The sequence below is a fragment of the Hevea brasiliensis genome, chromosome 8, assembly GCF_030052815.1.
Source record: "Hevea brasiliensis isolate MT/VB/25A 57/8 chromosome 8, ASM3005281v1, whole genome shotgun sequence".
Taxonomy (NCBI): domain Eukaryota; kingdom Viridiplantae; phylum Streptophyta; class Magnoliopsida; order Malpighiales; family Euphorbiaceae; genus Hevea; species Hevea brasiliensis.
In genome coordinates, this window is record NC_079500.1 from 63,951,252 (window position 1) to 63,978,446 (window position 27,195).

Genomic DNA, 27,195 nt, shown 5'->3' on the forward strand with positions numbered 1-27,195 from the left:
TTGAATCTGAAGCGGCCCCTGAGAAAAAGAAATCAGAGAAGACAGAAAAAGAGGGAAAGTCAGTAGAACAGAGTTCTAGTGGTCCTACTGGAAAGAGGAAAAACTTTGGGGGATACAACAGAGGTAGTAAGAAGTCTGGTAAGGGAAGACATTCAGGACAGAAACCTCCTCTATCTGGTCAGCAGAGTACCAGAGGTTCCTACCATTCCCGCCAATGTGAAAATTGTGGAAGATATCATAGTGGGATATGCTATAAGGCTATTGGAGCCTGTTATAACTGTGGAGGCACAGGACACTTTGCCAAGGATTGCACCAGTAGTCGCAGAGTTGGACCACCTCCTACTACTGCAGAAGGGTCAGTTCAGAGCCCTATCACCAGAAGTTCACAACCACCCAGCAGAGGTAGAGGCAAGGGTAGAGGTAGCCCAGCAGGCAGCCAAAGCACAGTGAAACATTCAGAGCAAGATAGTGCTTCAGTCAGAATCTATGCAATGAGACAGAGAGAAGAGGCCGAGACATCTGATGTTGTGGCTGGTACCTTCTCAACTTTTAATCAGGATGTGTTTGTGTTATTTGATCCGGGTTCTACCCATTCTTATGTGAGTGCTAGCATCATTGATTGCATTATTGTTCCATGTACAAAAATAGACTTTGAGGTGCTCGTAACGAGCCCGTTAGGACAAGAGGTCAGGGTTAATAGAATGTATAGGAATTGTCCTTTGGTGATCCAAGGACACACTTTTCTATCTGATCTCATTGAAATGTCCTTTAGAGATTACGATATCATCTTGGGCATGGATTGGTTAGCCACGCCATGATTGACTGTAGGCTAAAGACAGTCACTTGTGGTCTCCCTTAGTACAGTGATGTGGTAATACATGGGGAGAGGCAATTATTGCCATCAAACATCATTTTGGCTGCACTAGCCAGAAAAAAATGATTAGAAAGGGGTGTGAAGCATACTTGGCACATGTGGTAGACAACCAAGTGGGGAGTCCAGCATTGAGGGACATCCCTACAGTATATGACTTTCCAGACGTGTTTCCTGATGAATTGCCAGGATTACCTCCGGAAAGAGAGATGTAGTTTGCAATTAATGTTATGCTTGGTGTGGATCCAATCTCCATAACACCATATAGAATGGAACTCTTTGTTTATGTATTGTTTGACCTAGAGTCTGAACACTTTTATGTTAGTGTTAGAACTATATGTTCTGTTGTTATTTCTTTGCAGAGGAATAAATATTGATGCATTAGTGATTAGTCCTTTAAGATAAGGATTGTGATAATAAGTGAAATTAGTTTTGAAAGAGTTTATCAGCGAAAAGTATTTTCTGACACACCATAAATTATAAAGCTAATTGGCGAGCCTAGTTAATGTAAGGCAAGAGGACATAAAAGTAAGATGCAGTAATGGAATTGCTCTAGATGAGGGCAAGGATGTTACTATTAATAATTGCTAATGGATATTGTAATCAGAATAAGTTTGGATATCAATGAATTCGAAAAGGATAAAAGATAGGAAAGTCTGATCTATTGGAATGTATCGTAGTAACTATGCAATGTTCTTGATGTTTATAATCGTAGTCGCAGACACAAGACTAACTTGAGATTATTGTGTAGAGCTATGTACTACCCGATAGTACACCTAGATGAGAATAGTTGCCAACGGCATCTTTTTTGGTATAGTTATGCCAGGACAAAATTTAATTGTTAGAAATAAGTTTGAAAATCCTACTTAGGGATCTAAAACTCAAAAGTTAGATTACCGAAAGGTTATAGTTCAGTACAAAAGGAAGTAAGTTATAGAATATTGAAAGATAAAAAGAGTTATGGACGTAAAAATTCGAACAGTTGGTTCAGATATAACAAAGAAATGTTACGAATGTGAGGAAGACTATGACTAGAATGGTCAGAGGACCAATGACTAGATAAATGATTCTAACATGACCTCAAGGGTCATTCAAGAAGGAACATGAACCGAAATATTAGACAGCACAATAGTAAGAGAAGATTGGTGTTATACAAACAAAAAAAAATGTTGTACTAGATTGTTAAAAATCTTATACAAATTTGAGGAAACGAAGATTATACGATCGTATAGAAAGGAGAAAATAAACGTATGACTATCGTAAGATGGTGGGTAAAATTTCGCGGACGAAATTTATTTTAAGGGGGGGAGAATTGTAACACCCCTAAGTTCGGCAGTGCGTTCTACTGTTCCAGTGACCAGTGTTGTCCGGACAACTAGGATGCCTAGAACTACACTTCATTATGATTGAGGAGACATAAAATAATGAAATACGAAAAAAGAAAATACAAGAAAAACAAAGGAAAAATAATAGCAAAGAAATGTAACCAAGTTAAGCGAGCCGAGAACCCTATCGATGGGTGACCGCACCGGAAAGTCACGGCGTGGACCTTTGACTAGCCCTGGACCTCGGGGAACCCTGAAAAATACTTTTAGGACTTAAAGAGACATCAATTGAAGTATAAATATCATTAGAAATATCAAAGAAAAATTAATTAATTAGTACAAAGAAAAGTGAGAAATCGAAAAACGGACAAAACCCGGTGTTACCGAAAAATCGGGAATGCAACCCGAACAGGGGCATTGTGGTCATTTGACACCCCAAGTTGTCTTTTGACCTAAATGTCCATTAAAAATAAATAATATTACACTTGGAAAATATAATGAAAAATTAAATTAGTGGTGCGTAATATAAATAGCAAAAATGGGGAGTTAAATGTGAGAAAATGAAATTTATAAATAAACTAATATTAAAGGCCCTTAGTGCTCCACTCACCCACCAAGTGGACCACTTATTCATCAATTTGGACCAACAAATTGTCATCTTCCTCACTTCTCAAAATTTCAGCCGTGAACCTCCATTGAAGATACTCCATGGCCAAAGCTTAACCAAGCCATGCAACCATGATTTAGCCACATTTTTCACTAGCTTCCTTCACAAAAACTGTTCTACACCACTTGGGCAGTAGATAGGCAACAAGAAGACCAAGTTTTGAAGAGATTTTGAAGAGTTTCCAAAGTGGTAAGTTTGTGTATTTGATTAGTGCTTCATTAAAGTTAGTAAGAATGTTATGGGTACTTGAATTATGGAGAGATTTTTGAGGTTTGATGTTTAAAGGGGGATGTGTACTTTTGACAGCCATGGAAACACTTTGAAGGCAGTTTATTTTTGCTTGTAAATGGTGAATTAAATGATTGATTAAATGTAAATGTGAATTGAAATTTGAAGCTTGGAAATTAATGGAATGTAAAGGTACCATTACGGCAATTTGTTAACTCTTGAGGAATGCTGGAATTCATGCTTGGTTTATGGAATAATGGTGTTGAATTGTGATAGTAGTTATGGTAGTTTGAGGGTATGTATGATGGTGTGAAGTTGAACATGTAAAAGTGTTATGGTTAGGTACTTGAATTGTTGTAATTGAGTTGAAAAATTCTGCACTTTATGGTATATGTTGAATGTAATTGTAAGCTGCCAAAATGACCTATAATATGTTTTAAATTATGTTTAGGTTATGGTACAACCAGAATTGACTTGAATGTTGAGTTTGGTAAGTGTTAGGAGTGATCCTTGATGTGTATGAAAGAAATGCAATAAGGCAGTTTGAGTTTTAGGCCTAGAACTTTGAGTGTGTGGTTCCAATTGGTATGAGACCAATTGGAGTTGAAACTAGATACAAAATTTGCCAACTTTCATGAAGAAAACTTGCCAAAATTCTGCTTGCAAGATAGCTTGAAAAATGACCAAATCCGGATTAAGTGCAAATAAGGCCTGAAAATTGACCATTTGGGCAACAGTTAGTGTTTAGGCTATAACTCACTCAAAACAGATCCAATTGACCTGAAATTTTGACCATGAATAGTTAAAACCCATATCTACAAGTCTTATGAAGACACCAAAGCCCAGAAATGACCATAAGTAAGTCAAACAGCTTGCACAAGTTCGGGTCCAAAAACTGGCTGAACCAAAATTGACCTAAAATGACCTAAAGTGACCAATTTTGATGCACTTTGACTAGCAATAGTAAAATGACCATAACTTGGTCTACATAACTCGGAATGACCTAAAATTTTGCCCCGCGTGCAATAAGACATAGATGTACAAGTTTGTAGTTTTGACCGAAACCCGAAAACCGAGGTAACTAGGTCATCCGGCTAGGTCAAACTAGTATCCCGGAATCCAGCAAATTGCAAGAAAATGCAAGATACATGGAAATGAATTTGGTAATATGTACCAACCCTAAAAGACTATCGAATGTGACATATTGGTAACCTTAAAACCTAATTTACCTAGAATGCATCGAGGGTCGATATATTAGGTTGATTAAGCAAATAATAGCATTCAGTGAATTACTTATCAAGCATTATCGTTAGAGACAATTTAATTAAGTACTGAAACACTTCAAATTGTGTTTCTCAGTTTGTAAAGACTCAGGAAAAGGGAAGGAAACACTGAGTCAAGGCCAGGAGACAGTTATCAGAGGTTTGTGCACAACAGTTATTTCTTTTGAATTTTTCAATTGAAACAAATTATGATTATTTGTATATTATTGTTTTCAATTATGGAAATGAGTTTGAATGGATACTTATTGCTTGAAAAGCATTGTAAATAGTTTGAAACTGTGGAAAAATTGATTTAGTGTGATTTGTGAAAATTTGAAGTTAATTATGAATTGTGTTGCCATTTTGTGAATGAATTTATGACTTTAGAAATTTATTGGATTCTCATGAATCATTTGAATAAAATGTTTGGAATTGATTTTGTGTTCACACTTAGCATGACAGTATCATATCTTCCTTCTCTATTTATGGGTTGTGATCGGTTATTTTCCTTCTCCATTTATGGAGTCGTGATCGTTTATTTTTCTCCCTCTCTGGTTTACCAGTTGAGGTGATCGGATGAGTACTCATTATATAGCTAGCTCCCTTCCTCATTGATTTCGATTAGTGGGGTTGTGATTGCTTTGTCGTGGTGTACAATGCGGCATTGATCGAAAATTTTGTGTCATGGCTTAAGTTGTGTATGAATTGGCAACATTGTGTTCGTAAATTATTTGACTAAATTGTGTTATTATGAGCTTCGATAATTTGTGAAATGGAGTTTAAATTCTTATTGACATTCACTGTCTTTTGAATGTAACTACGTTTTGATTACTGAGATTTATTGTGATATTGTGTTAAATTCCTTATGACGTTCATTGTCTTGAATTTAACTATGGTTTTACGTATCCATCATTTATATGATTTATGAACCGTGATTTAAAGTTGTATTTGGTTAATGTTGTGCACCACTGAGACATCGTCTCAGTGATAGCTTTTCATTGCTGTCACAGGTAGACAGACGGCGCAGACTAGGCCGCTAGTACATCCAAATGAGAGATTATCGGGTATAATGAGTATGCCACATTTTGCATTTTGTACTGTAATGTACGACCACTGTATGTACATAGTGTTTTTGGTTTTGAGCAGTTGTAAATTAAAATTGTACATTGAAGTTGTAAAGTAAATTATGAGTATTTTGACTTGTAAAAATTGTATTATATTTCTTTTATCTCAGTCTTTCAAAAATTGTTGTGGATTTGAGTTGAAAAAGATATTGTGTTGTTTAACTGTTGAAGTGGAGATTGAGAATTATATTGAAGTGCTTTTACAGGTTTTCTGAAGAACTGTTTTATTCAAAATACAGAAGGCACTCTGCCAAAATTTTTACAGAAATTCCTAATAATTCAAATGTGTTTTCTCTTTCATTTAAGTTCAAAAAGTTTTTTAACACCCGTAAATAGTGCTCACCACTGTAAAAAGAAGTAAGAAAAGTTTTAAAATCCCTTGTAGTGTATTTAATGGGTTACCAGTAGACGAAGTTGGTAATTTATTAGGTATACTATGGGATCATGTTATGCCTTACAGAGGGGTAGGGTGTGACATGCCAAGCTCTCCTCCCCGATCTCAGGAGCAACCGATCCCTGAGGTAGAGGTCGTCACTCCTGCTCCTCAGCAAATCGAGCTTTCGCCTCCCTCTCCTCCTCCGATCTCTTCCAATGTGGAAGGGGAATCCTCGGGTCCTACGGTTAGGACACTTTCTCGGGGTGCTCAACTTCTGATCCAATCACTAGAAAGGAACCACTCTACAAGGGGGAATCCCCACCTGGCCAAAGTCATGCAAGCTTCTATCTGCTTATAAGAAGATCAAAACTGGTTACCAGAGGAGAGCATGGATGATATCTTAGCTCAAACAATGAGCTTAGGCTTAGAGGCCATTGCAAACTAGCACGTAATCAGAGAGATAGCCCACGCCTTAAAGAAGGAGATCCTTAAGGCGGTCCAAGATGCCTCAGCTGCACAAGCTCAGCTCTCCTCTGCTAAAGACTACATCGCCAGAATGGAATATCGGATGAATCATTATGAGGAGAGGATAGCGGAGGTGGAGCGAGAACTTGAAGACTCCCGAGTTGGTCAGTTTGTCGATCTTGCTCGTTATGTTGAAGACCTTTGGGAGAAGGAGGAAGAGCTCCGAGCAAAGGATGAGGAGCTTCAAGCTAAGGAAGAGGAGAGCACCACAAAGGAGGCCGGGGCTTATGTGAATGCACACAATGACCTTCTGGCCGAGCTGAGGAAGCGGTATCCTGAAGAGGACTTCTCTTGGATGAATGAGCTCGCCCCAGAGGCCAAAGATGAAAGCGATGAGGAGCCAGAGAGAGAATGAGAGAAATGATGATGTACCTAGAGAGCAGGCTGGGGGAGACCTTTCAGCCGAATGACTTGTAAATTTCATTTTGAAATGAATTGAAGTCCTTTTTCTGTTCAAATTCTTGATGAGATCGAAAAGCGTGCAAATCATATGAGTACATAATTGTTTAAACGTACTGGGCATCAAACCTGAAAGCCACCATTAACCTAAGTATAAGAGATCGGAAAACATTGTAAGCCTGAGACCGAACTAAGCCATGATGAAACACCGGGTAAATCTTTAGAACATTAGAAAGACTTGATTTGAATTCTTAAGATCGGGATCGTCAGTAGACCGAACAGAAACCTTAACTTTATTTTAAGAAATATCTGGGTCATTCAAGTGAGGAACCCGATTCTAGCATAAGCTAAATGAATTTCCACAATATTTGTAAATAGAGATCGGGGGCAAGACTGGGTGGTACGGAGACCTGACATTGGTTCGAACCCATCTGATAAGAGATCGGAAAACAATTAACTAAGCATGGGATCGGCTCATTCCGTGGTCGAGCAATCGATGAGTTTGAAAAAGTCGTTTGTGATCGAAAGACATCACTTAAGAGCGGCTTATAAAGTCGATTAAAAAGTCCCTTGACTTTGAAGGTCAACCAAAATATGGTGTTGACAGTACCTAGTGCCAGTTGACTTGTTTATCCAGTCCAGTAAACTGGTATAGGTTACTTGGGCAATCAAAATTAGTCTTAATAATTTATAACCAAATAATGAACATAAAAAGTACTAATATTAAGAATATTACGAATAATTACCAGAAACCTAATATGCAAAAAAGTAACAACATAATTTCTGCATATTTATTTATTTTAGTTTATTTTTATTTTATATTGACACCACTAAGCTGTATTGCTTAGCGCATTGCTTTTTGTCACGTGTAGGTACTGGAGATACAGAGCGAGAACCTAGCAAACCTCAGACTGGATGAGAGTCAGATCTGCATTGTATCCAGTGTCCCTCATCTGTGCAATGTTTTGGATAAGAGCATTAGACTTCATTAATAATTTTGTAATTTGTAATTAGACTTTCATTTTGTAATGTAAATCAGACACTTTTGTAATTATTGTGAAAAATAAATATTTGTATATTAAATTTGCACATGAAGTAAATTAATAAATTTTTAAATTTCATATTTGAGTTGTGTATGCATGGAAATGATTTGAAATTTCATATGTATTTATATGAGTGACATTAAATTGATGATGAGAATGAGAATATTACCACATTTGTTTTTCAATCAGGTGGGAAAATTGTCAGAATACTAATAAATTAGGGAAAATTGTGTCAGTTTCTTTGTTGAAATAATTACATTTAAATTTAATAAAAATCTTAATGGAAATTAAGAATGAAATGAGATAAGTTAAGAAACTCTGGCACCGGGTGTAACACGCCTATTTGCATAGCCTGGTATATTTCACTATTCCGATGACCGATGTCGATCCGGATAATTAAGGGAATTAGAACCACATCTAAGACAACTAGATAAACCCTGAACATAAATAATTAGTAATTGTCAATTAGTTAAGTATAAATAAGAAAACAGAACATAAAAAATTAAATGAGCCGAGAGTCACAGCAATGGGTGACCTTCTCGGGAAGGATTGTGAGATCGATTTAAACTCAAATTTTGAACCATAAAATGTGATGCCGCGGTCCTTAGGACTATTGCAAACACAGTGGAAAAGAGAAAATCACGAAAAAGAATTGTTAAGTCGGTTAAATAATTAGGTCAGGGATCCAGAAGAAATATTGAATTATTTGTAAACCGGGTTGAACCGGCGAGGGGCAATTTGATCAATTGACCCCTAGAGCTGACTCCTGACCTAACTGTCAAATAAAATCGGAGAAAAGAAAATTTTGGAGTCAAGAATTAAATTAAAGAACTAAAGAAAAATAAATAAAAAAAAAAGAGGAAAAAGAAAAAGTGAAAAAGTGATTACATCATGCATGACATCATGCATGATGTAATAAACATTATAATTAAAATTTTAAATTTAGGATAATTTTGGTCTTCCTAAAAGGTTAAAAATTTATAAAAGAAAAAGAAAAAAAAAACTAAAGTTGTCTTCAACCTCACCCAAGCCGTCCACCTCTCTCTTCCCTCTCTCCCTCACAAAAAACCACCATGAAAGCTCACTTTTGAGCTTGAAGAACACCAAATACACCATAGAAAATTGTCTTACCATAAATAAACTTCATTTGGGCAACTAGAAAAGAGGATTCAAGGAGAAAGAAAGAAGGAAAAATTGAAGGAAGGAAGATTGAAATTCTCCACTAAGGTTAATAAACTAAACTTGATTTTCTAGTTGAATTAATTGTGTTTATAGTTGAATAAACATAGAAATATGCTTAAAATGAAATGAAAACATCTTTGGGGGACTATATGGAATTTCAGCCAGCTAGGTTTTGAGATGAGAATGCATGAGTTTGATTGAATTAAATGTGTTAGGAAGCTTGAATGAGTTAAGAAATGGTGTTTGTATGTTTGGAATTAATTAAATATAACAAAGTAGTGAGTTAGGGTTTGGACCTAGGGTTTTGAAAGACAAAAATTAGAAAAAATGGTCAAATGGTGTGTTTGACCTTGTTTGAGCTGAAAAATGGTAATATGTGACCAATTGGGGTATGTTGGAAGTGTTAGAATTAGGTTTAAATTTGGATTGCTTAGGGACATTATGCAGGCAGCAGGACTAAGGTCCCTTTCAGGGACCAAAACTGAAAATTTACCAACCCAATTGGTGTGAGGCCAACTGGGAATGAAACTAGACACAAAATGGCACATTTTTCATTTAGGAATCATGCCCAAAAAGTGACCATAGCATAGTAAACAAATTGACCAAATCCGGACTTAGGTATTCTGCCCTGTACAAAATGACCAAATGAACAGTGTTTGACTTGAAATGAACATGTCTAAATGACCTGAAATTTTACCAGTAGAAAGCTAAGATATAGACCTACAACTTTCATGGAGAACACAAACCCAAATTATGCCCTTAACCAAGTCATTTAGCTACCAAAATTTGGTGACTTAAAACTGCCAGAACCAGTTTTGGTGCCCAAAAATCTGGGTTAGACCAATCCGGCAACTATGATTCAAATGGCTATAACTTGAGCTACAAAACTCCAATTGGAGTGATTCAAAAAGAAGAATAAAGTTAAGACAATAAGGAACAATTTCTATGAAGAAAACTTAGTCAAATTCTAATAGCAATATGACCAATGGAACAGTGCAATATAGGACACCAAAACTAAAAATTTACAATTTTGCCTAAAAGACCTAAATTTTGAGAAAACAACAAAAACTAACAAAATTGGTAACCAAAATATGGTATGTGGGTATAATTGGATTTCTCATACCTAGTAAGCATAAGAAAGTCAATATTTTGGCTTGAATAGTGTCGTAAATAGTAACTACGAAATGAAAATTTTCGAGAACGTTAGTTTAAGCATATTTGGGCTAGAATTAAGTATTTATGAATTAATTATTAGATTTATTGTGAGATAAGATATTGAGAAACTATAAATTTCGTATTTCAGCTGAAAAAGACCCGGAAGGTCTAAGGGACTGAGTCAAGGCCTAGAGGCAACTCACGTCAAGTTTGTGCACAAAAATTTTTAAATAGTTTTCACAATGAAAATTGATTTGTTATACATTATGAATGTATTTTATTCGTTATGAATTTCGAGAATGTTGTGTTACGTATTTTACAATGGAAATTTGGAATGAAAATTATTTATTGATTTGTATGAAATATTTGAACAATATGGTTTTGAATTTGGTTATGGCCTTGGAAATTTTATTTGAGAATTTGTGTGTTGCCTACTTTAGAAATGGAGATTTGAAATATAGTTTGTTTAATTGTTGTATCAATTATAATTGAACATCATAGTTTTAAATTGTTTTGATTCACACTTGGCATGATAGTCCCTTATATTGTTACTCCTCCACTTGTGGGGTTGAGTTTGATATTTGATCACTTTTCTCCCTCTCTGGCTTCCCAGTCTGAGGGGTGAGTTTGGATGAGTACTCATTAGCTAGCTAGCCACCTCCCTCATTGATTTCGATTAGTGGGGTGAGTTAGCCTTGTCATGGTATACAATACGGCATGTTTGGAAATTTTGTGTCATGACCTAAGTTGTGTTATTGATTGGCAATACTATGATTATTAAATTGTTTGATCAAATTTGTGTTATATTAAGTTTTGAAAATTATGATTTGCTATAACGGTGATTTGAAAAATTGTGAGATTTTTGAATTATGAGTTGTTCATAAATGTTTTATATTAAGCATTTTGTATTTTATTGTGCACCACTGAGTATTTTTATACTCAGCGATAGCTTTCTTTGCTGTCGCAGATAGAGACAAGGAAAAAGCAGCAAGGTGAGCTGTTGAATTGGCAAGGCCTTCGCCGATCTTTTGTACGGGTTTTTAATTATATCTTGTAGTTAATTAATGTAAATATTGTAATGTCTTATATATTAATGTAAAGTTGAGCAGTTGTATAATAAATTGTAATAATGATATTTTTAAATTTTCTTTTTATAAATTAAGATCTGTATTTGTAAATTTAGTACTATTTGAAATGTGAATAAATTTGTAAAGTATTTTGAGATGACAAATTTTTGGTTGAGTTGTGAAATTGAATTAAACTGTGTTAACTTGAGTTGATTTGAGTTGAGAGTTGTGAAAATAATTATTGAAAGTGTTTTTACAGGTTTTTGAAGAATTATTTTCTCAAAATACAGACGGCACTCTGCCAAAATTTTTATAAAATTTGTAGAAAAATAAAATGATACAAGAATCTTAATTAGTTTTCAAACTTCAATTAAATATTTTTATTTCCTATCAAAATGCTCACCACTTCCAAAATATAAGAAAATAATTTTAAAATCTCTTGTAGTATATTTAATGGGTTTCCGATAGACAAAGTATGGTAAATCATTAGATGTATTACGGGATCATGTTACGTCTTACTAAGGGGTAGGGTGTGACACTGGTGTGACATACCTTGCTCGGTTATACTGTAGATGGGTAAGGGGTGTCACACGGTCACCAGACTTCATGGGTGTGGTCAACGGCAACTTGTGGTTCTTCCTAGGTGGGCAATGAAGTTCAAATGTCACCCTATATGGTGACCTAGTACCACTAACAGTGGTTTTGAGAAAAAAGAGCTAAAGGCCTAACTCTTGATCTTAAAACAAAGCACCGTAGGAGAGGTGGCAACTTTGATACCATGTTATTGAGCAAAAAAAATATATATATATATATATATATATATATATATATATATATATATATATATATATATTCATTTTTATAGTTGCACTCTATTTTTTTTTTTTTCAATTACACTTTGTATTTTCAAATCAGCCATCAAATAATATAGGGTTGCTCTGTGAACATTTTTCCATATCAAAGAATCTCTACAAATAATTACAAAAGATAAATTAAAACTAAAACAAATTAATTAAAAGAAGTCATTTAAACCTAAAGGCCATGGAAATGTAAAAACACTTAATCCTATATTATTTTTCTTCTTTATTTCTTTCTTGTTGCTTGAAAAACACTTAACTTTCCCTTTTGCAAAATCAAGAAGTGTCATTTGAAACTCAAATTCCTTGTTGTCAAAGTGTAAGAGTTTCCTTATATACCTCGTGGACTTTGGGAAATCTAAGGCGTATATTTTATTGATAAGGAGTTTGAGAGATAAAAATTCTTTCAAGTTATTGATTTTGGGATAAGTTGTACTAATTTATAATGATATTGATATTTTTGTGATTTTATTTGACTAGGGAAATGGTTGTGATTGTTTTAGTAAAAAAAAAAAGTTCATATGAGCAATTTTGTTAATATTTAATAGTAGATTCCGATGGTAAAGTGTAATTATGTTGATAGTAGAAGTAAAGAATGTAATTAAAAAATTTAGAGTGTAATTATAAAAATAATAAAGTGTATTTTTTTTCATTTCCCTTATATTTAATTTTTATCCTTTTTTCTAGTTCCTTAATTGTTTCAATGGAAATGAAAAGAAATTAAGTAGAAGAAAAAAATTTATTTTTTAATTTTATAGTTTGGCTACCTTATTGGAGGAAGTGAATAAAAATAATATTTTCTAAAGTCTATTTTTAAGAAGCGGATAAAAAAGAAAAGAAATAAGTTTCTTTTAACATGATTTTGAAGCAGAAATTATATAAAAAGTTTATTTTCTACATTATTTAATATAATTTATTTTGACAATACATAATGATTCATAAATTATTTAAAGTTGTAATTTATTTATAATTTATAAATATTCTAAAAAAATTGTATTTGAGGTTAAATTTTCATTTAAATTAATTGTTTGAAAATTTTAATAATTTGGTTGAAATAAAAGATTTATTTAGAAATAATTTTTAAAGTATAATTTTTAATATAAATTATAAATAAATTATAACTTTAAATGATTTATGGATAACTATTCAAAATAAATTATATTAGATCATTAATCTTTTTTTTTTATAAATTTTATTCAAAATCATGTTTAAAAAAATTTAGAAATTTTTTATTTATTAAAAAATATTGGTAGGAATAAATAAATATTTTATAAAATTATAGATCCTAATATAAAAAATTTAAGAATTTAGTAAAAATATTATTTATTATTAATAATTCTTTACTATTCGAATATATATATTATCTAATCAACTATTTTTACTATTTTATATTTAATTCATTAATTTTTTTATAAAATACATAATTATTTAAATATAAAACTTAGATATGAGAACTATTTTATAATAAATTGAAATTTCAAAAGTTAAATTATTTAAAAAAAAGAAATTAATACAATTACAGTTTAGATAAATTTTAAAGACTAATTGTTTCCCTTAAAACAAATAGAGACTAAACTGTAATTTTTAGTATATTTCAAGTACTAATTTATAAATTATCCAAAAATTTAATATTGCAAGATTTTTTTTTATTATTTTTTAAAAAGATCAAATATTTCATCTTAGGCGTTTGGATTTTCTTGGATTTGGGTCCTTCCCATCTATGCTCAAACACCAACAGCGCAGTTAGATTCCTTAATCACCCATAAATCTCGCTTCCTAATCACTCCTCTTTCCCACATCCATTTCCTTCTTTCTCTCCTCTGTTCAAGGTAAAAACAAAACAAGAGCAAAAACATGAGATGTTCTCTCACTCCCTGGCTCTGCCAAGTCCCACCACCTTTTCTGCTTTAATCTCCAGATAGATTTCTGCTTTGCTTTCTTTGCATTGTTTTTCTTTTGGTAGTATTCTTTGCATTTATTGCTTGATGGGTTTCTGGGAAAATGAAACAGTCATTAGTGCCCTGCTCATGCAAATACTGTTTTTATTCATTTCCAATTTGAGAATGAGAGGTGCTTGTTTGTTTTAAGCTGCTGTTTATCGTTGTGAGTGTAGGATTGGATCAAGAATATGGGATCGGATACTGATTTCTTGAGTACTTGAATTTCTGGTGTCTTGTATTTTTCCTTCCTTTTTTTATAGCAGTAGCAGTAGGAGGAGAAGCAGTAGTGAGAAGAGAGAGAAGAAAAAAAGAAAGAAAATGATAGGGTCAGGGATAAATTTGGTGATGACAGTGATAGGATTTGCCGTGAGTACTATGTTTATAGTTTTCGTCTGCACTCGTCTCGTTTGTGCTCGGATTCAGCTACGCACATCAAGACGTTCATTTCCTATCAATTCCAGATCTGATCTTAGCATTGTAAGCATTTCTTTCTATTCAAATCTCAATTCTCCTTGCTTTTATTGATTTTTTTTATTGTATTTATTTTCCTTTCTTTTCTTTCTTCTGGGTTGGTGGAAGTTGAGCTGGGTGCCTATTGGTGATGTTTTCACTTCTTTTTGTATTTTTCGTCTCTTTTTCTTTTTCTTGTTTTTGGTGTTACATCTTCAAATATACCAAGGGTGTCAATTTACAGGTTTATGGAGATTGAAATTGGGTTTTGCAGATTTTTGGTTTTTCTAATTATATGGGTAGATTTCTACTTTCAGTAATTATATGGGTAGACTTAGCTTGGATTTTTTATTCTAAAGTTATGGAAACTAGAAATTTGCAATAATTCCTTCAACTAACTTTTTTTTTAATTCTCATGTTTGAAAACATAATAGATGAAAAATTCAGTTCCTTTCACTTAAATTCAAATTATTGAAATATACAAAAACTATAAAAATTTTGTATTTCCTGTAAACCAAACAAGAATATGAATCCTGTTCATGGTCCAAATTAATATTTCTTTCTATTTTTAGTGGCATATAGTATTTGGTTTCAAATTCGATTGTGAGAATAATTTATCTCACAAATTAAATTTCTTCCAAAATTTGAAAAATACATATGGTTGCCTAAGAGCTTGACTAGTGTTGTTAACACCTGTGTTGTAGCTGGAACGAGGGTTACATGGCCTTGAGCCTGTAGTTGTAGCCAACTTTCCGACTAAGAAGTATAGTGAAGAACTTTTATTGGCTTCAGACGATGCTCAGTATGTTCTGTTTCTCCTACTTCAGTTCCTTTTTTCACTGTATTCTTTGGATTACATGCTGTGAGTTCTATCATATAGGCAGATTTAGTTTTCTTAAGATGATTGTAAAATACTCAATATTTGCAAGGTCTTTCATATTTGCAAGGTCTTTCATAAGTTTGATGCTTTTTGTTTATTTATTTCTTGATAAAGGTTTGTTCTACTTCAAATGCACAAAAAAGATAATAAGAAATTGTTTTTTGAAATATTGTGCATGTTTTTCAACCATATTAGCTTAAGCTGTCACTATCCATTTTAGTCATACTTAGGTAATGGTGTCAGATACATATCTACATCTTACAGAGTAGTTCCATTTTTATATACATTTTTCGTTAATATTACAGGATCTATACACACCTGTTTCTGTTATAATATTTTAACATATCTGTACTTCTAAATGTTGAGGTTTGAAAAGTGTAGTGGGCGGAATGGAGGAGGTAGTTTGAAGGTTGAAATTTTTTAACCAATGTCATTGGGCAAGTAGATATGCTCTCTTCTCTCTCTCTCTCTCTCTCTCTCTCTCTCTCTCTCACAGACACACACATGCACGCGTGCACACATGCACACAAAGAGGTACATAATTGAATCCAAAAGCTCAAATTGCTTGTCAAGAAGTTACAATGATTTGATTGCAAAGGATATCTGGTTTGCTGTGGATCCATTATATTATATCTAGGGGGCCCTTCTTTTTATTTGATATGTCAGAAATTCTGACTTCTAAAACCTTAGAAGGTACAAGTGATTGGAATATTAAGTACTGGGTCAAGTTTTTATTAGTGTTTGGATCCAAAATTGAGTCATCTAAGGTCTAATTGGTATTGCTTGATTGATGTTTATTACTTAATGCTGTCTTCATACAGCACATTTATAGGTGGTAACTGGTAATTTTTATATTGCAACACAATGCTTCAATAGGCCAATAACTGAATAAACATTCAGTGCATGATTGATTTCCTGATAATCATCTACCAAGCATCTACATGGCTTATAGAAATTAACTTGAGCATACTAGCATGATTACTTAGTTGTTAGCAATTTGGTGGTAGAAGCTGGACTTTGGACACTCTGGTTGTTCTTTTATCCCTACGAATTGGCAACCAATAAGCAATGATAGAGGTCACTTTAAAAAGGGGATTTGTGGTAACAAGTTTGGGAAGACAAACTCAATTCTCTCTCTTTCTCTGTTTCTGTCTCTTGTGTGTGTGTGTGTGTGTGTGTGTGTGTCTGTGTGTGTGTGTGTGTGTTTAATTTTAATTTTCTTAATGTACCATTTATCATTTCAACATGGGTTTAATAACCTATTTGACCATTTTCTTTTGGCCTATTGGGTTAGGGCTAGAAAATAGAGGGTAGTCCTCAATGACCTCTGCCTGAAAAAATAGGTCTGGATATGAGAATGATTAGCAAAGTCATGGCGCATCAAGCATGCATGAATTAATTCTTAAACAACTTTACTTTAGAAGACTTGTTCCTTGCATTTTTGGTTTGATATGCAGATCTTATCATCTTTTTTCAATGTAGGGTCTTTTTTTTTTTTTTTCCTTTTCGGTCATACATGTTATGATTCGTCTATTCATTTGGATTGGATCTGCTAATAATACTTCTTTATATGACTAATGATTAGTATAAGTTTCAGAAGTATTTGTTAAATATTTATTGTATTTGTTCAATATTTATTTCTGTTGTGTTTCCATTACATATGGTGGTAAAAATAACCTGTACAACATGCTTGCCAGTAAGCACCTGAAAATAGAAATTAGTTGTCCATATAACCATAACAGATAGCATGAGTTTTGGAAAAAAAAAAAAGCACTATACCATGTTGTGTGGTGTTTAAATTGTGTGTATATTATACATTAGTTTACTGAAACAAGTAAAACTTGAGGTTTAAGGGGGCCTATAGTTTGTTCTCTCTGAATGTGATTAATAGGATGAATGCACCTTTGAAGGTCTTGGTACTCAGCAGGACTAATTATTGGCTTTATATTATGACAAGAATTGTCTCATCCTTTCTTGCTGCTTTCTCAGTCTTTCTTTCTAGTATTTTCTTTGTTTTAAATGAATCTTTAACTTTATTTTCAAATGAAAAAGATCTGTAACCCTCAATTCTCAGAAGAATGAGAAAAGAATAAAAGAAATGTGTGTGGATATGAATTTATTTACTTGGGATTTTTGCATTCATTCTTTTCCATTTTTCTTTACTGAATTATTTAACCTTTTCAATAAAAGAACTGTATGGAGTTCAAATAGTGTTACACAAAATCTAGTCACTAATATCATAATTTTTCTTGTCAGCAACATGCTTGTCAGAATTTTTTGTGACTGTGGTTTTGCTTTTCATGAAAACAGCTGCATGTTATTTTTCTATTTCTCAAGTTCTTGTTAGTAAAGCAGTGAGTTATTGTAAGTGGCAGATGCACGGTTTGCCTTGCAGAATACCGTCGTGAAGAGATCTTGCGTATTCTCCCCTACTGTGGGCACTCCTTCCATATGAACTGCATAGACATATGGTTGCAACAGCATTCAACTTGTCCTGTTTGTCGAATATCGTTGCGTGAATTTCCTGAGAAAAACCGCATGATGCAACCCTTGTTCAGCTCAGCTATCCGCAATCCATATGGCACTGAGTCATTCGATACCCATTCTTTCAACTGCTTGTTATCTGGGCATGGGCTTTCATCAAGAACTAATGACAATGGGGTGATGGACTCCATTCAAGAGAGTCACTGTGCATCTGAAGTCCCTGAAGCAGCTGATGGGGAAAATTTATTTCCCATAACTGAGGGTAATCAGATTGCAAAAGACTTTGGAAATAAGCATGTAGAAAGCCCATCGAATATCTAAATCCTTGCGTTTCGAAATCTAAGCTGCATTCATTGACACATCCAGTTTCACAAAGTTAAAATACTCGTGTATAAAATTGCCAAAGGTTGGTATCCTGTTCCACTGGAATATTGCCAGCAAGTCCATTTCTTATCACTGTGTCCTGCTGTAAATATTATGTAAGCGATTTAATTTTGTCTTGCCTCAAACAATGGATGTTTTATGGGCAGTTTTGTTAGCTTCTGTTGTAAAACTAGAATGAGCTTTAAAATGGTTGAATGAGGAAGCAGTTCTTTCTACTCATCTCTCTCTTTCTTTATGACACAAGCATCTCCAAATATGCAAAGGTATGTTTTGTAGAATAAACAGCTGTCCTGTAAAATGTTTCTTTTTCCGGATTCTCGAAATGATGCAATTCTTAGTGGGGTAAGAAACTGTAGTTTGCTGTATAATACTCTCTTATTTTAGGTATTATATGTTATGTCTACATTCATAATAAAAGAAGGTGTGTTGCTATTTTTTTTGCCAAAATTGCAGATTCGCCTGTTAATTGGTTGATCTTGCTTTTTCGAATTTTGATATCTACACTATTTTTCTTTAGCTACATTCTCCTTGATGGCACATTTCTATTTTCACAAGTGGAATAAATAATAAAGACATTATGTCCTGTTCTGTCTCCCATGAATGGATCCATGAGGACAAATCTCTTTTTTATGTTCTGATAATGATTAAGGAATATATCATCGCTTCAGGAAGGTCATGTCTGTCTCAACTATACCTTAATGAGATGATTCTATTTGAAGGAGATAAAGTTTTTCTTGGATATTTTGCTGAAGCAATCTTAAAGAGGTAAGAAAAGGCACCAAAGAGAGGGAAAAGGAAGCCTCGGTCAATGTCATGGGTGAATAAATTTGAGTACTTGTGCACTTTTAGTGATATTTATCCGAATGAAAATCATTACTCTTTTGAGAAGGAAAACCAATTCTTGAGTTTTCAACTTCCCATCTTCTGAATGAAGAAAAGTGGGCAAAGAAAGAGTTTTATCATAAATAGCAATACAAGTTTGGTTCTCCGAGTGTCCCACTTTCGCTGGATAAGTACACTATTTATTTTTAAGCAAAGTTCAATTTTGCTCGCGAATTTTTAATTTATGTTAAAATAATTTCATTTTAAAGTTTTTTTTTTCAATTAATTTAGTAAGTTGGCGCTTAGTTCACTTTTTGCATGTAACTAATAACTTTTTGAATAGTGCTTATAACTGACAGATACATAATCTGGTGAGCCAAGATATTTAGTAAACTTTTTTAAAAAATAGCTGATATTTAATAGGCAACAAGTAGGAATCACTCTCTATTTTTAGAATTGTTTTTTATAAATTGGCAGATGATTTTATTTTATTTTTATATTTAGGTCATTATTCTTTTAAAAATTTATTAATTATAAAATTTTTTATCTTGAAATAAATTATCTAAAATTATAATAAATTATAAATAAATATAAAAATATTATAAATGTAATAATTATAATGTTATTTTTATATATACTTAAAAAATAATTATATTTTAATATATTGTATAATAAATTAATAATTACATGTTAATTTCAATAGTAAAATAAATAATATAGTATATACTCTTATTAGACATTTTCATATGAACAATAATAGCTAAAAATAATTTTACTAGATGCTTAGGATATATAAATCACAATTAACTACCACTATCAACAACAATTATTAGCTATCTATTATTAGCTATATCCAATAACTAAACCGAACAGACCTTAAGTTTAAGTAGGTGCAATTATTAGAAAAAAATTAGAAAATATATTAATATTAAATTTTTAATAAAATTTATTAATATATTTTTATAAAGAATATTATTAATAAAATAAGATATAAAAATTAATAGAAAAATTATTATTATTATTATTATTATTATTATTAGGCGAATTTGAGCTTAATAAAAAGTTATGAATTAATTAGAGAAAAAACTTTAAAATGAATTTATTTAGACATAAATCAAAAGTTGAAGGGCAACTTTAAGTTTCCATTCTTTTTTTTTTTCTTAAATATATATATATATTTAAAAAAATTCAGATATTATTTTGTATTATAAAAAAGGTCAAACTAAGAGAATAATAAAATAGAGAAGATTGAGAGAAAGTAGAATTTCTCATTGATGTTCAACTGTATAAAATACCACATATAATACCTCTATTTATAAACATAAATGAGAAGATGGAGGGTTCACAGTTAATGAAATATTTAATGAAGCACACTGAACTTATGAAGAGAAAATAAAGAGTTTAGGAGTTAAGAATGATAATGGACATCCACCATAAATATATTCATAACACTCTCCATTGGATGTTCATGCATTAAAGAATATGCCTCGTTAAAACAATATTAGGAAAAAATCCAGTGGGAAAACAATCATAATTAAGGAAAAATAGTACATCATTCTTTTTATAGAATATGTGATGAATATTTCCTCATTAAAAATGTTTACTAGGAAAATCAAGTGGGAAAAAACCATTGTAAAAGGAAAAAGAATACAGTGCATATTAACTCTCCCTCATGAAGATATCACTTGAGGTATTTCAATCTTATTGACCAATTTTTTAAAACTTGCAGTTGGAGTTGCTTTGGTAAGCAAATCAGCAAGATTATCACTTAAGCGATTTGTTAAACATTAATTTCACCATTCTTCTAAAGATCATGAGTGAAGAAGAATTTTGAAGAAATATATTTTGTTCTGTCTCCTTTCATGTATCATTCTTTCAACTGATTAATGCATGCAGTATTATCTTTATACAAAATGGTTGAAACTTCTTTTTTGGGATGTAGACCACATGTACTTTGAATATGTTGAATTACTGATCTCAGCCAGACACATTCTTGACTTGTTTCATGAATTGCTAAAATTTCTGCATGATTAGAAGAAGTCGACCACATGTACTTTGAATATGTTGAATTACTGATCTTAGCCAGACACATTCATGACTTCTTTCTACAATTTGTTTTATAGAATGCCATGAAATAGTTGTACATCCACATGTAAATATATAACTACTATTATGTGGATCAAATAAATAACATGCATTAGCATAACCAATCAAATCTGGTTATGACATGTTAGTATAATATAAACCCATATCTATCGTACCTTGAAGATATTGAAATATATGTTTAACTCCATTATAATGTCTTTAAGATGGAGTAAAGCTATATCATGCTAATAAATTGATATGAAAAACTATATCATGTCAAATATGACTAATAAGATATATTAGTGCATCTACTGTAGTAAAATATGATATTTCAGGACCAAAGAGTTCCTCATCATTTCTTTGACGTTGAGAAGGGTCCTTTTTCTCATCAAGTGACCTCACAACCATCGATGAACTTAATGGATGAGTGTTATCCATGTAGAATCATTTTAATACCTTGGTTATATAAATTAATTAATGGAAAAATATGCCATTTTTGAAATGCTTGATTTGTAGGCCAAGACAAAACTTTATCTTCCTAAGGTCTTTCATCTCAAATTCTTTTTCAAAAATTTCATAATTTTGGAAAGCTCTTTAGGAGTTCCAATAATGTTTAAATCATAAACAAAAACTACAAGAATGACAAATTCATATCTCAATCTTTTTTATAAACACACATGGACATATAGGATCATTTTTATAGCATTCTTTCAACAAATATTCACTAAGGCGATTATATCACAAGCATCCAAATTGCTTTAATCCATATAGAGCTTTACATAATTTAATTGAATAAAGTTCTTGAGAATTTCATTTTTGTGCTTTAGGAAACTTGAATCATTCAGGGATTTTCATATAAATATCTTTGTCAAGTGAGCCATATAAATAGGTAGTCACTATATCCATTAAACAAATTTCAAGGTTTTCATGAATTGCCAGACTAAGTAAGTATTAAAACATAATTGTGTCCACCACAAGAGAATATGCATCCTTATAATCAATGCGAGTGTAACAAGTTGCGCTTTATATCTTACAATTTCATTTTTCTCATTTCATTTTTGCACAAATACCCATTTATATCCCACTAGCTGGACATCTTCTGGTGTTTTGACTACACGTCTAAAAACATTACGTTTCTCATGTGAATTTAATTCTTCCTTAATTGTGCTATTCCATTTTAAGCCAATCATTTCTATGTTTGCATTCTTTTATAGACTTGGGTTCATGATTCTCATCATCTTTCACAATATTGAGCGCTATATTATATGCAAAAATGTCATCGAGTTTATGTCATATGAATTCCAACTTTGTCCTGACATGACATAATTTATCGAGATCTCTTCATTTTCATTACTTTAAGGTGCCTGAATTTCTTCTGGAAATTTATTAGTCATGTCTAGGTTCTTTTCTGGAGTTTTCTTTACTGGATTTTGCTTTGCAAGAGCTTGCTCTTCTAGATATTTCTCATATGGAGTTTGACCATCTTGAAATTTTGCTCTTTTTCATTTTCGAAGATTTTTATCCTTGGAACCAATAGGTCTACCATGCTTCAGGCATGTTATAGACTCATTAGCATAAGAAGTTTGTGCAATTTGTCTTTTAGGTACTTCAATTCTAATAGGAGCATTTGTAGCTAATATATAAGATTTAGTTGCTCTCTTTGGGTTAGTGAAAGCATCTGGCTATTGATTGACAATATTTTACAAACGAATTATCTTTTAAACTTCTAGTTCACACAGCCTAGTATAAAGATCAAGATGTGATAATAATAATTCTTGCCAAGTAACTTGCTTATCCAGTTACTTATTTTCTCCCCCTAATGTCGAGAAAATTAATACATCAGAGTGACATTCGGCAAGTCTAGCCATAAATAAATCTCTTGTCAAAGGCTTAAAATATTTAATTATATATGGAGACCCATACCCAACATATATTCCCAACCTCATTTAAGGACCCATCTTAGTGCATTGTGGTGGAGCAATTGGAACATATACCGCACTTCCAAAAATTCTTATATGCGAAATATTTGGTTCCTGTCCCAAAAACAATTGTAAAGGGGAGAACTTATGATAAGATGTTGGCTTGATGTGTATAAGTGTTGTAGAATAACATGTCCCTAAACAGAAATAAGGAGTTTTATTCTCATAAGTAATGGCCTTGCAATCAATTACAGCTACTTAATAAATGATTCGGCCATACCATTTTGTGTGTGAACATGAGTTATAGGATGTTCAACTACTATTCCAATCAACATGCAATAATCATTAATAGGGGTGTGCAACTGGTCGTTCGGTTCTGAATCGAATTGAATCGATAAAACAAAGTAACTGAAGTGCAAAATATTATACACCAAACTAAACTAAAGTATAAGAAAACCAAATCAATCTGAAACTGAAAAAATTAGTTCGGTTCATCAGTTATTAGGCCATCTCTTTCAGCAGAATGCAAAAATAATTAAAATCAACAATTTCAATTGTATCCCTACATAGGCTTAAAACGGTATTCTCTAAACTTTGCATTTCGGGGTTACAAATTCATGATACTATTTAAGTCAAAATATTGACTTTCTCATGCTTAATAAATAGGTGAATTCCAATTACACCCACATACCACATTTTGAGTGCCTAAGTTATTGGCTTTGGTTTCCATTTAAAATTTTAGGTCTCTTAAGAGAATTTTTAATTTTTTAGTTTTGGTCCCCTGTTTGCACTATTCCATTGGTCTGGTTACTGTGGGAATTTGGCTAAGTGTCCTTCATCAAAGTTGTTCCTTATTGTCTTGTCTTTAATTCTATTTTTGAATCACGCCATTTGGAGTTTTGTAGCCCAAGATATGGCCATTTTTCTAAGGCTAGCCGGATTAGTTCAAACCCAGAATTTTGGACACTTTCTTAGTTCTAGCAGTTTTTGTGTGCTGACTACAGCTCACTTTTTGGATGGGTTATGGTCAGAATTTGGGTTTGTGTTCTTCATAAAAGTTGTAGTGCTATGTCTCAGATTTCCATTGGTATAAAATTCAGGTCATTTGGACATTCCTAAGACAAGTTATGGCCAAATGAACAAACACTGTTCATTTGGTCATTTTGATACAGTGGTAGTGCACATTACCTGGATTTGACCTAATTGTTCACTACCTTAATGTCATTTTCTGGGCATGGTTTCTGCATGAAAATTGTGTCATTATATGTCTACTTTCATATCCAATTGGCCTCACACTAATTGGGTTGGTAGAATTTCAGTTTTAGTCCCTAAAAGGGACCTAGGTCATACTGCCCCAAGGTGAACACTCTCCAATCTGAATTAAATTGCATTTCTACTCATTCCAACACATTTCAATTGGTCACAATTGACCATTTCTAACCTCAACTAGGGTCAATTGCATCAATTGATTATTTCCTTCAATTTTTCCCCTAATTTCAAGAACTCAAGAACCCTAATTTTGTAATTCATTCACTTATTGCAAATAAAGTATCTCACTATGTTTTGCACACTTAATTACACTTCTATGTCACTTTAATTTCATCAAACTCAACCAATTTCAACTCCCATATAGGCTGGCCAAAATTCATAATTACTCCCATAAATTTGTTTTGTTTCCATTTTCCATAATTTCTAAGTTTATTCAACTATAAACATAACAATTTAACTAGAAATTTCAAGTTTAGCTTACTAACGTTTCTTTGAATTTCAAATTCTTCAATTCTCTATCTTTTTCCCTTTCTTTTCTCCATCAATCTTCTTGTCTAGTGGTAATAGCAAGTTTTCTTTAGAAATTTGGGGGATTTTATGTCTAATTTGGGAGTTTGAAAAGGTTGAAATCAAAGCTCTAATGGAGGTTTAGAGAGGGAGAGGGTGAGGAGAGAGATGGCCGGCCATGAGGGAAAGAAGAAGAATAATTTTCTTTTTCATTTTTTTGGTTTTATCCTCATTTTTGACTTGGTTAAAATAAATTAAATAAAAATTTCTTTTATTGCATCATGCATGATGTCATTTGATGATGTAAAAATTCAAATTTTCTTTTCTTTTTCTTTTTCCTTAGTTGTTCCATGTTCTTTAATTTAATTCTATATTCCGAAATTTTCATTTTTCTGATTTTATTGGACAGTTAGGTCGTGAGTCACCTCTAGAGGTGAACTGACCAATTCGCCCCTCGCCGGTCTGTCACACCCTACCCCTCTGTAAGGCATAACATGATCCCGTAGTATATCTAATGAATTACCAACTCCGTCTACTGATAACCCATTAAATACACTACAAGGGATTTTAAAAACTTTTCTTACTTCTTTTACAAATGGTGAGCACTATTTACAGTGTTAAAGACTTTGGTGAATCAAGTGAAACAACTAACTCATTTGGTTTATTTGGAATTTCAGAAAATTTTGGCAGAGTGCCATCTATATTTTTAACAAAACAGCTTCTTGTAAAACCTCAGAAAGCACTTCAATAAATTTCCAAATCTCAACTTCAATACATTTCTCAACACAACAATTTATCAACTCAATTCCATAGAAATTTTTCAAAGTCTGAGATAAGGAAATATAATATAATTTTTACAAGTCAAATAACTCATAATTAATTTACAACTTCAAGGTACAATTTGAATTTACAACTGCTCAAAACCAAAAACAAAATGTACATACAGTGTCATACATTACAGTATAAAATGCAAAATATCGTATACTCATTATACTGTAATCCTCATTGGATGTATATGCAAACTTAGTCTGCCTCGTCTGTCTCTCTACCGCGACAAAGAATAAAGCTATCACGAGACAATGTCTCAGCAGTACAACATTAACCAAATACAATTTAAATCACAATTCATAAATCATGTAAATAGTGGATACTTAAAGCCATAGTCAAATTTAAGACAATAAAGGTCAATAAGAATTTAAACTCCATTTCTCAGTATCACAATAGATTTTCATAAGTCAGGTCATGTTTAATTTCAAAAGACAGTATATGTCAATGAGAGTTTAAATCCGTTTCACAATCTCACAATAAACATCAATAAATCACACACAACTTAATCATGATCCATAGTTCAATTCGTCCCAAAAGCCAATGGCTAATGAGGTATTCAATTCATCCCAAAAGTCGATGACTAATGAGGAATAACATGGCTAGCTAGCAAAAATATGAGTACTCATCCAATTCGTCCTCAACAGGCACACACCTCAACACTTCAGCCAGAGAGGGAATTCAATTCGTCCCACTAGACAAGCTAATGAGGAATACAATCAATATACATCATAGCTGTGGTTTCAAACCATTTCCAATGCTTTTCAATCAATAAGTAACCATCAATGTCATTCAAACAATTTTTCACAGTTTCAAACCATTCACAATATTTTTCAATCAATAAGTGTCCATCAAACTCATTTACACAATTTAAAACAATAATATACAAATAGTCAATATTTATTTCTATTGAAAATAATTCAAAAGAAACAGTTGTTGTGCACAAACCTCTGATATTTGTCTCCTGGTTCGACTCGATTTCTTTCCCTTTCTTTGAGTCCTTGTTAATCGAGAAACACAATTTGAAGTGTTTCAAGTTAAATTAAACTGTCTCTATCGATGGTGTTTGGTAAATAATGCACTGAACTCCATTATTCACTTAATCACCTAATATACCGACCCTCGTTGCGTTTTAGGTAAATTAGGTTTTAGTGTCGTTAATATGTCACATTCGATAGGGTTTTAGGTTTGGTACGTTTTACCAAAGTCATTTCCTTGTTTAGTGCATTTTAATGCAAATTGCTGGATTCCGGGACACTGGTTTGACCTAGCCGGACGGCCTAGTTCCCTCGGTTTTCGGGCTTCGGTCAAAACTACAAACTTGTAGATCTATGTCTTATTGCACGCGGGGCAAATTTTTAGGTCAATCCGAGTTAAGTAGACCAAGTTATGGTCATTATACTATTACTGGTCAATTGGTATCAATTTAGGTCAATTTTAGGTCAATTTGGTCAACTTTGGTTCGGCCAGTTTTTGGACCCGAACTTGTGCAAGTTGTTTGACTTGCTTATGGTCATTTCTGGGTTTTGGTGTCTTCATAAGACTTGTA

At 32.6% G+C, this 27,195-nt stretch overlaps 1 protein-coding gene across 2 annotated transcripts; it reads left to right on the forward strand.

Moving 5' to 3' along the window:
* Nucleotides 1–13,777: 13,777 nt before the first annotated feature.
* LOC110672317 (RING-H2 finger protein ATL38) lies at nt 13,778–18,438 on the forward strand. 2 transcript variants are annotated; one of them, XM_058151574.1, is made up of 3 exons: nt 13,778–14,498; nt 15,176–15,273; nt 17,727–18,438. In XM_058151574.1, the coding sequence occupies exons 1-3, from the start codon at nt 14,340–14,342 to the stop codon at nt 18,154–18,156; spliced, it is 687 nt and encodes a 228-aa protein (XP_058007557.1). In that variant the 5' UTR covers nt 13,778–14,339; the 3' UTR covers nt 18,157–18,438. The 2 variants fall into 2 exon arrangements, with proteins under 2 accessions (XP_058007557.1, XP_058007556.1); XM_058151573.1 differs by having other exon boundaries at nt 13,780–14,498; nt 17,721–18,438.
* The last annotated feature ends 8,757 nt before the right edge of the window (nt 18,439–27,195 follow it).

Coding starts and splice junctions, on each gene's coding strand:
- LOC110672317 (XM_058151573.1), top strand. CDS start 14,340: ATGATAGGGTCAGGGATAAATTTGGTGATGACAGTGATAGGATTTGCC. Junction 14,499..15,175: donor CCAGATCTGATCTTAGCATT/GTAAGCATTTCT, acceptor CCTGTGTTGTAG/CTGGAACGAGGGTTACATGG. Junction 15,274..17,720: donor TTGGCTTCAGACGATGCTCA/GTATGTTCTGTT, acceptor AGTTATTGTAAG/TGGCAGATGCACGGTTTGCC.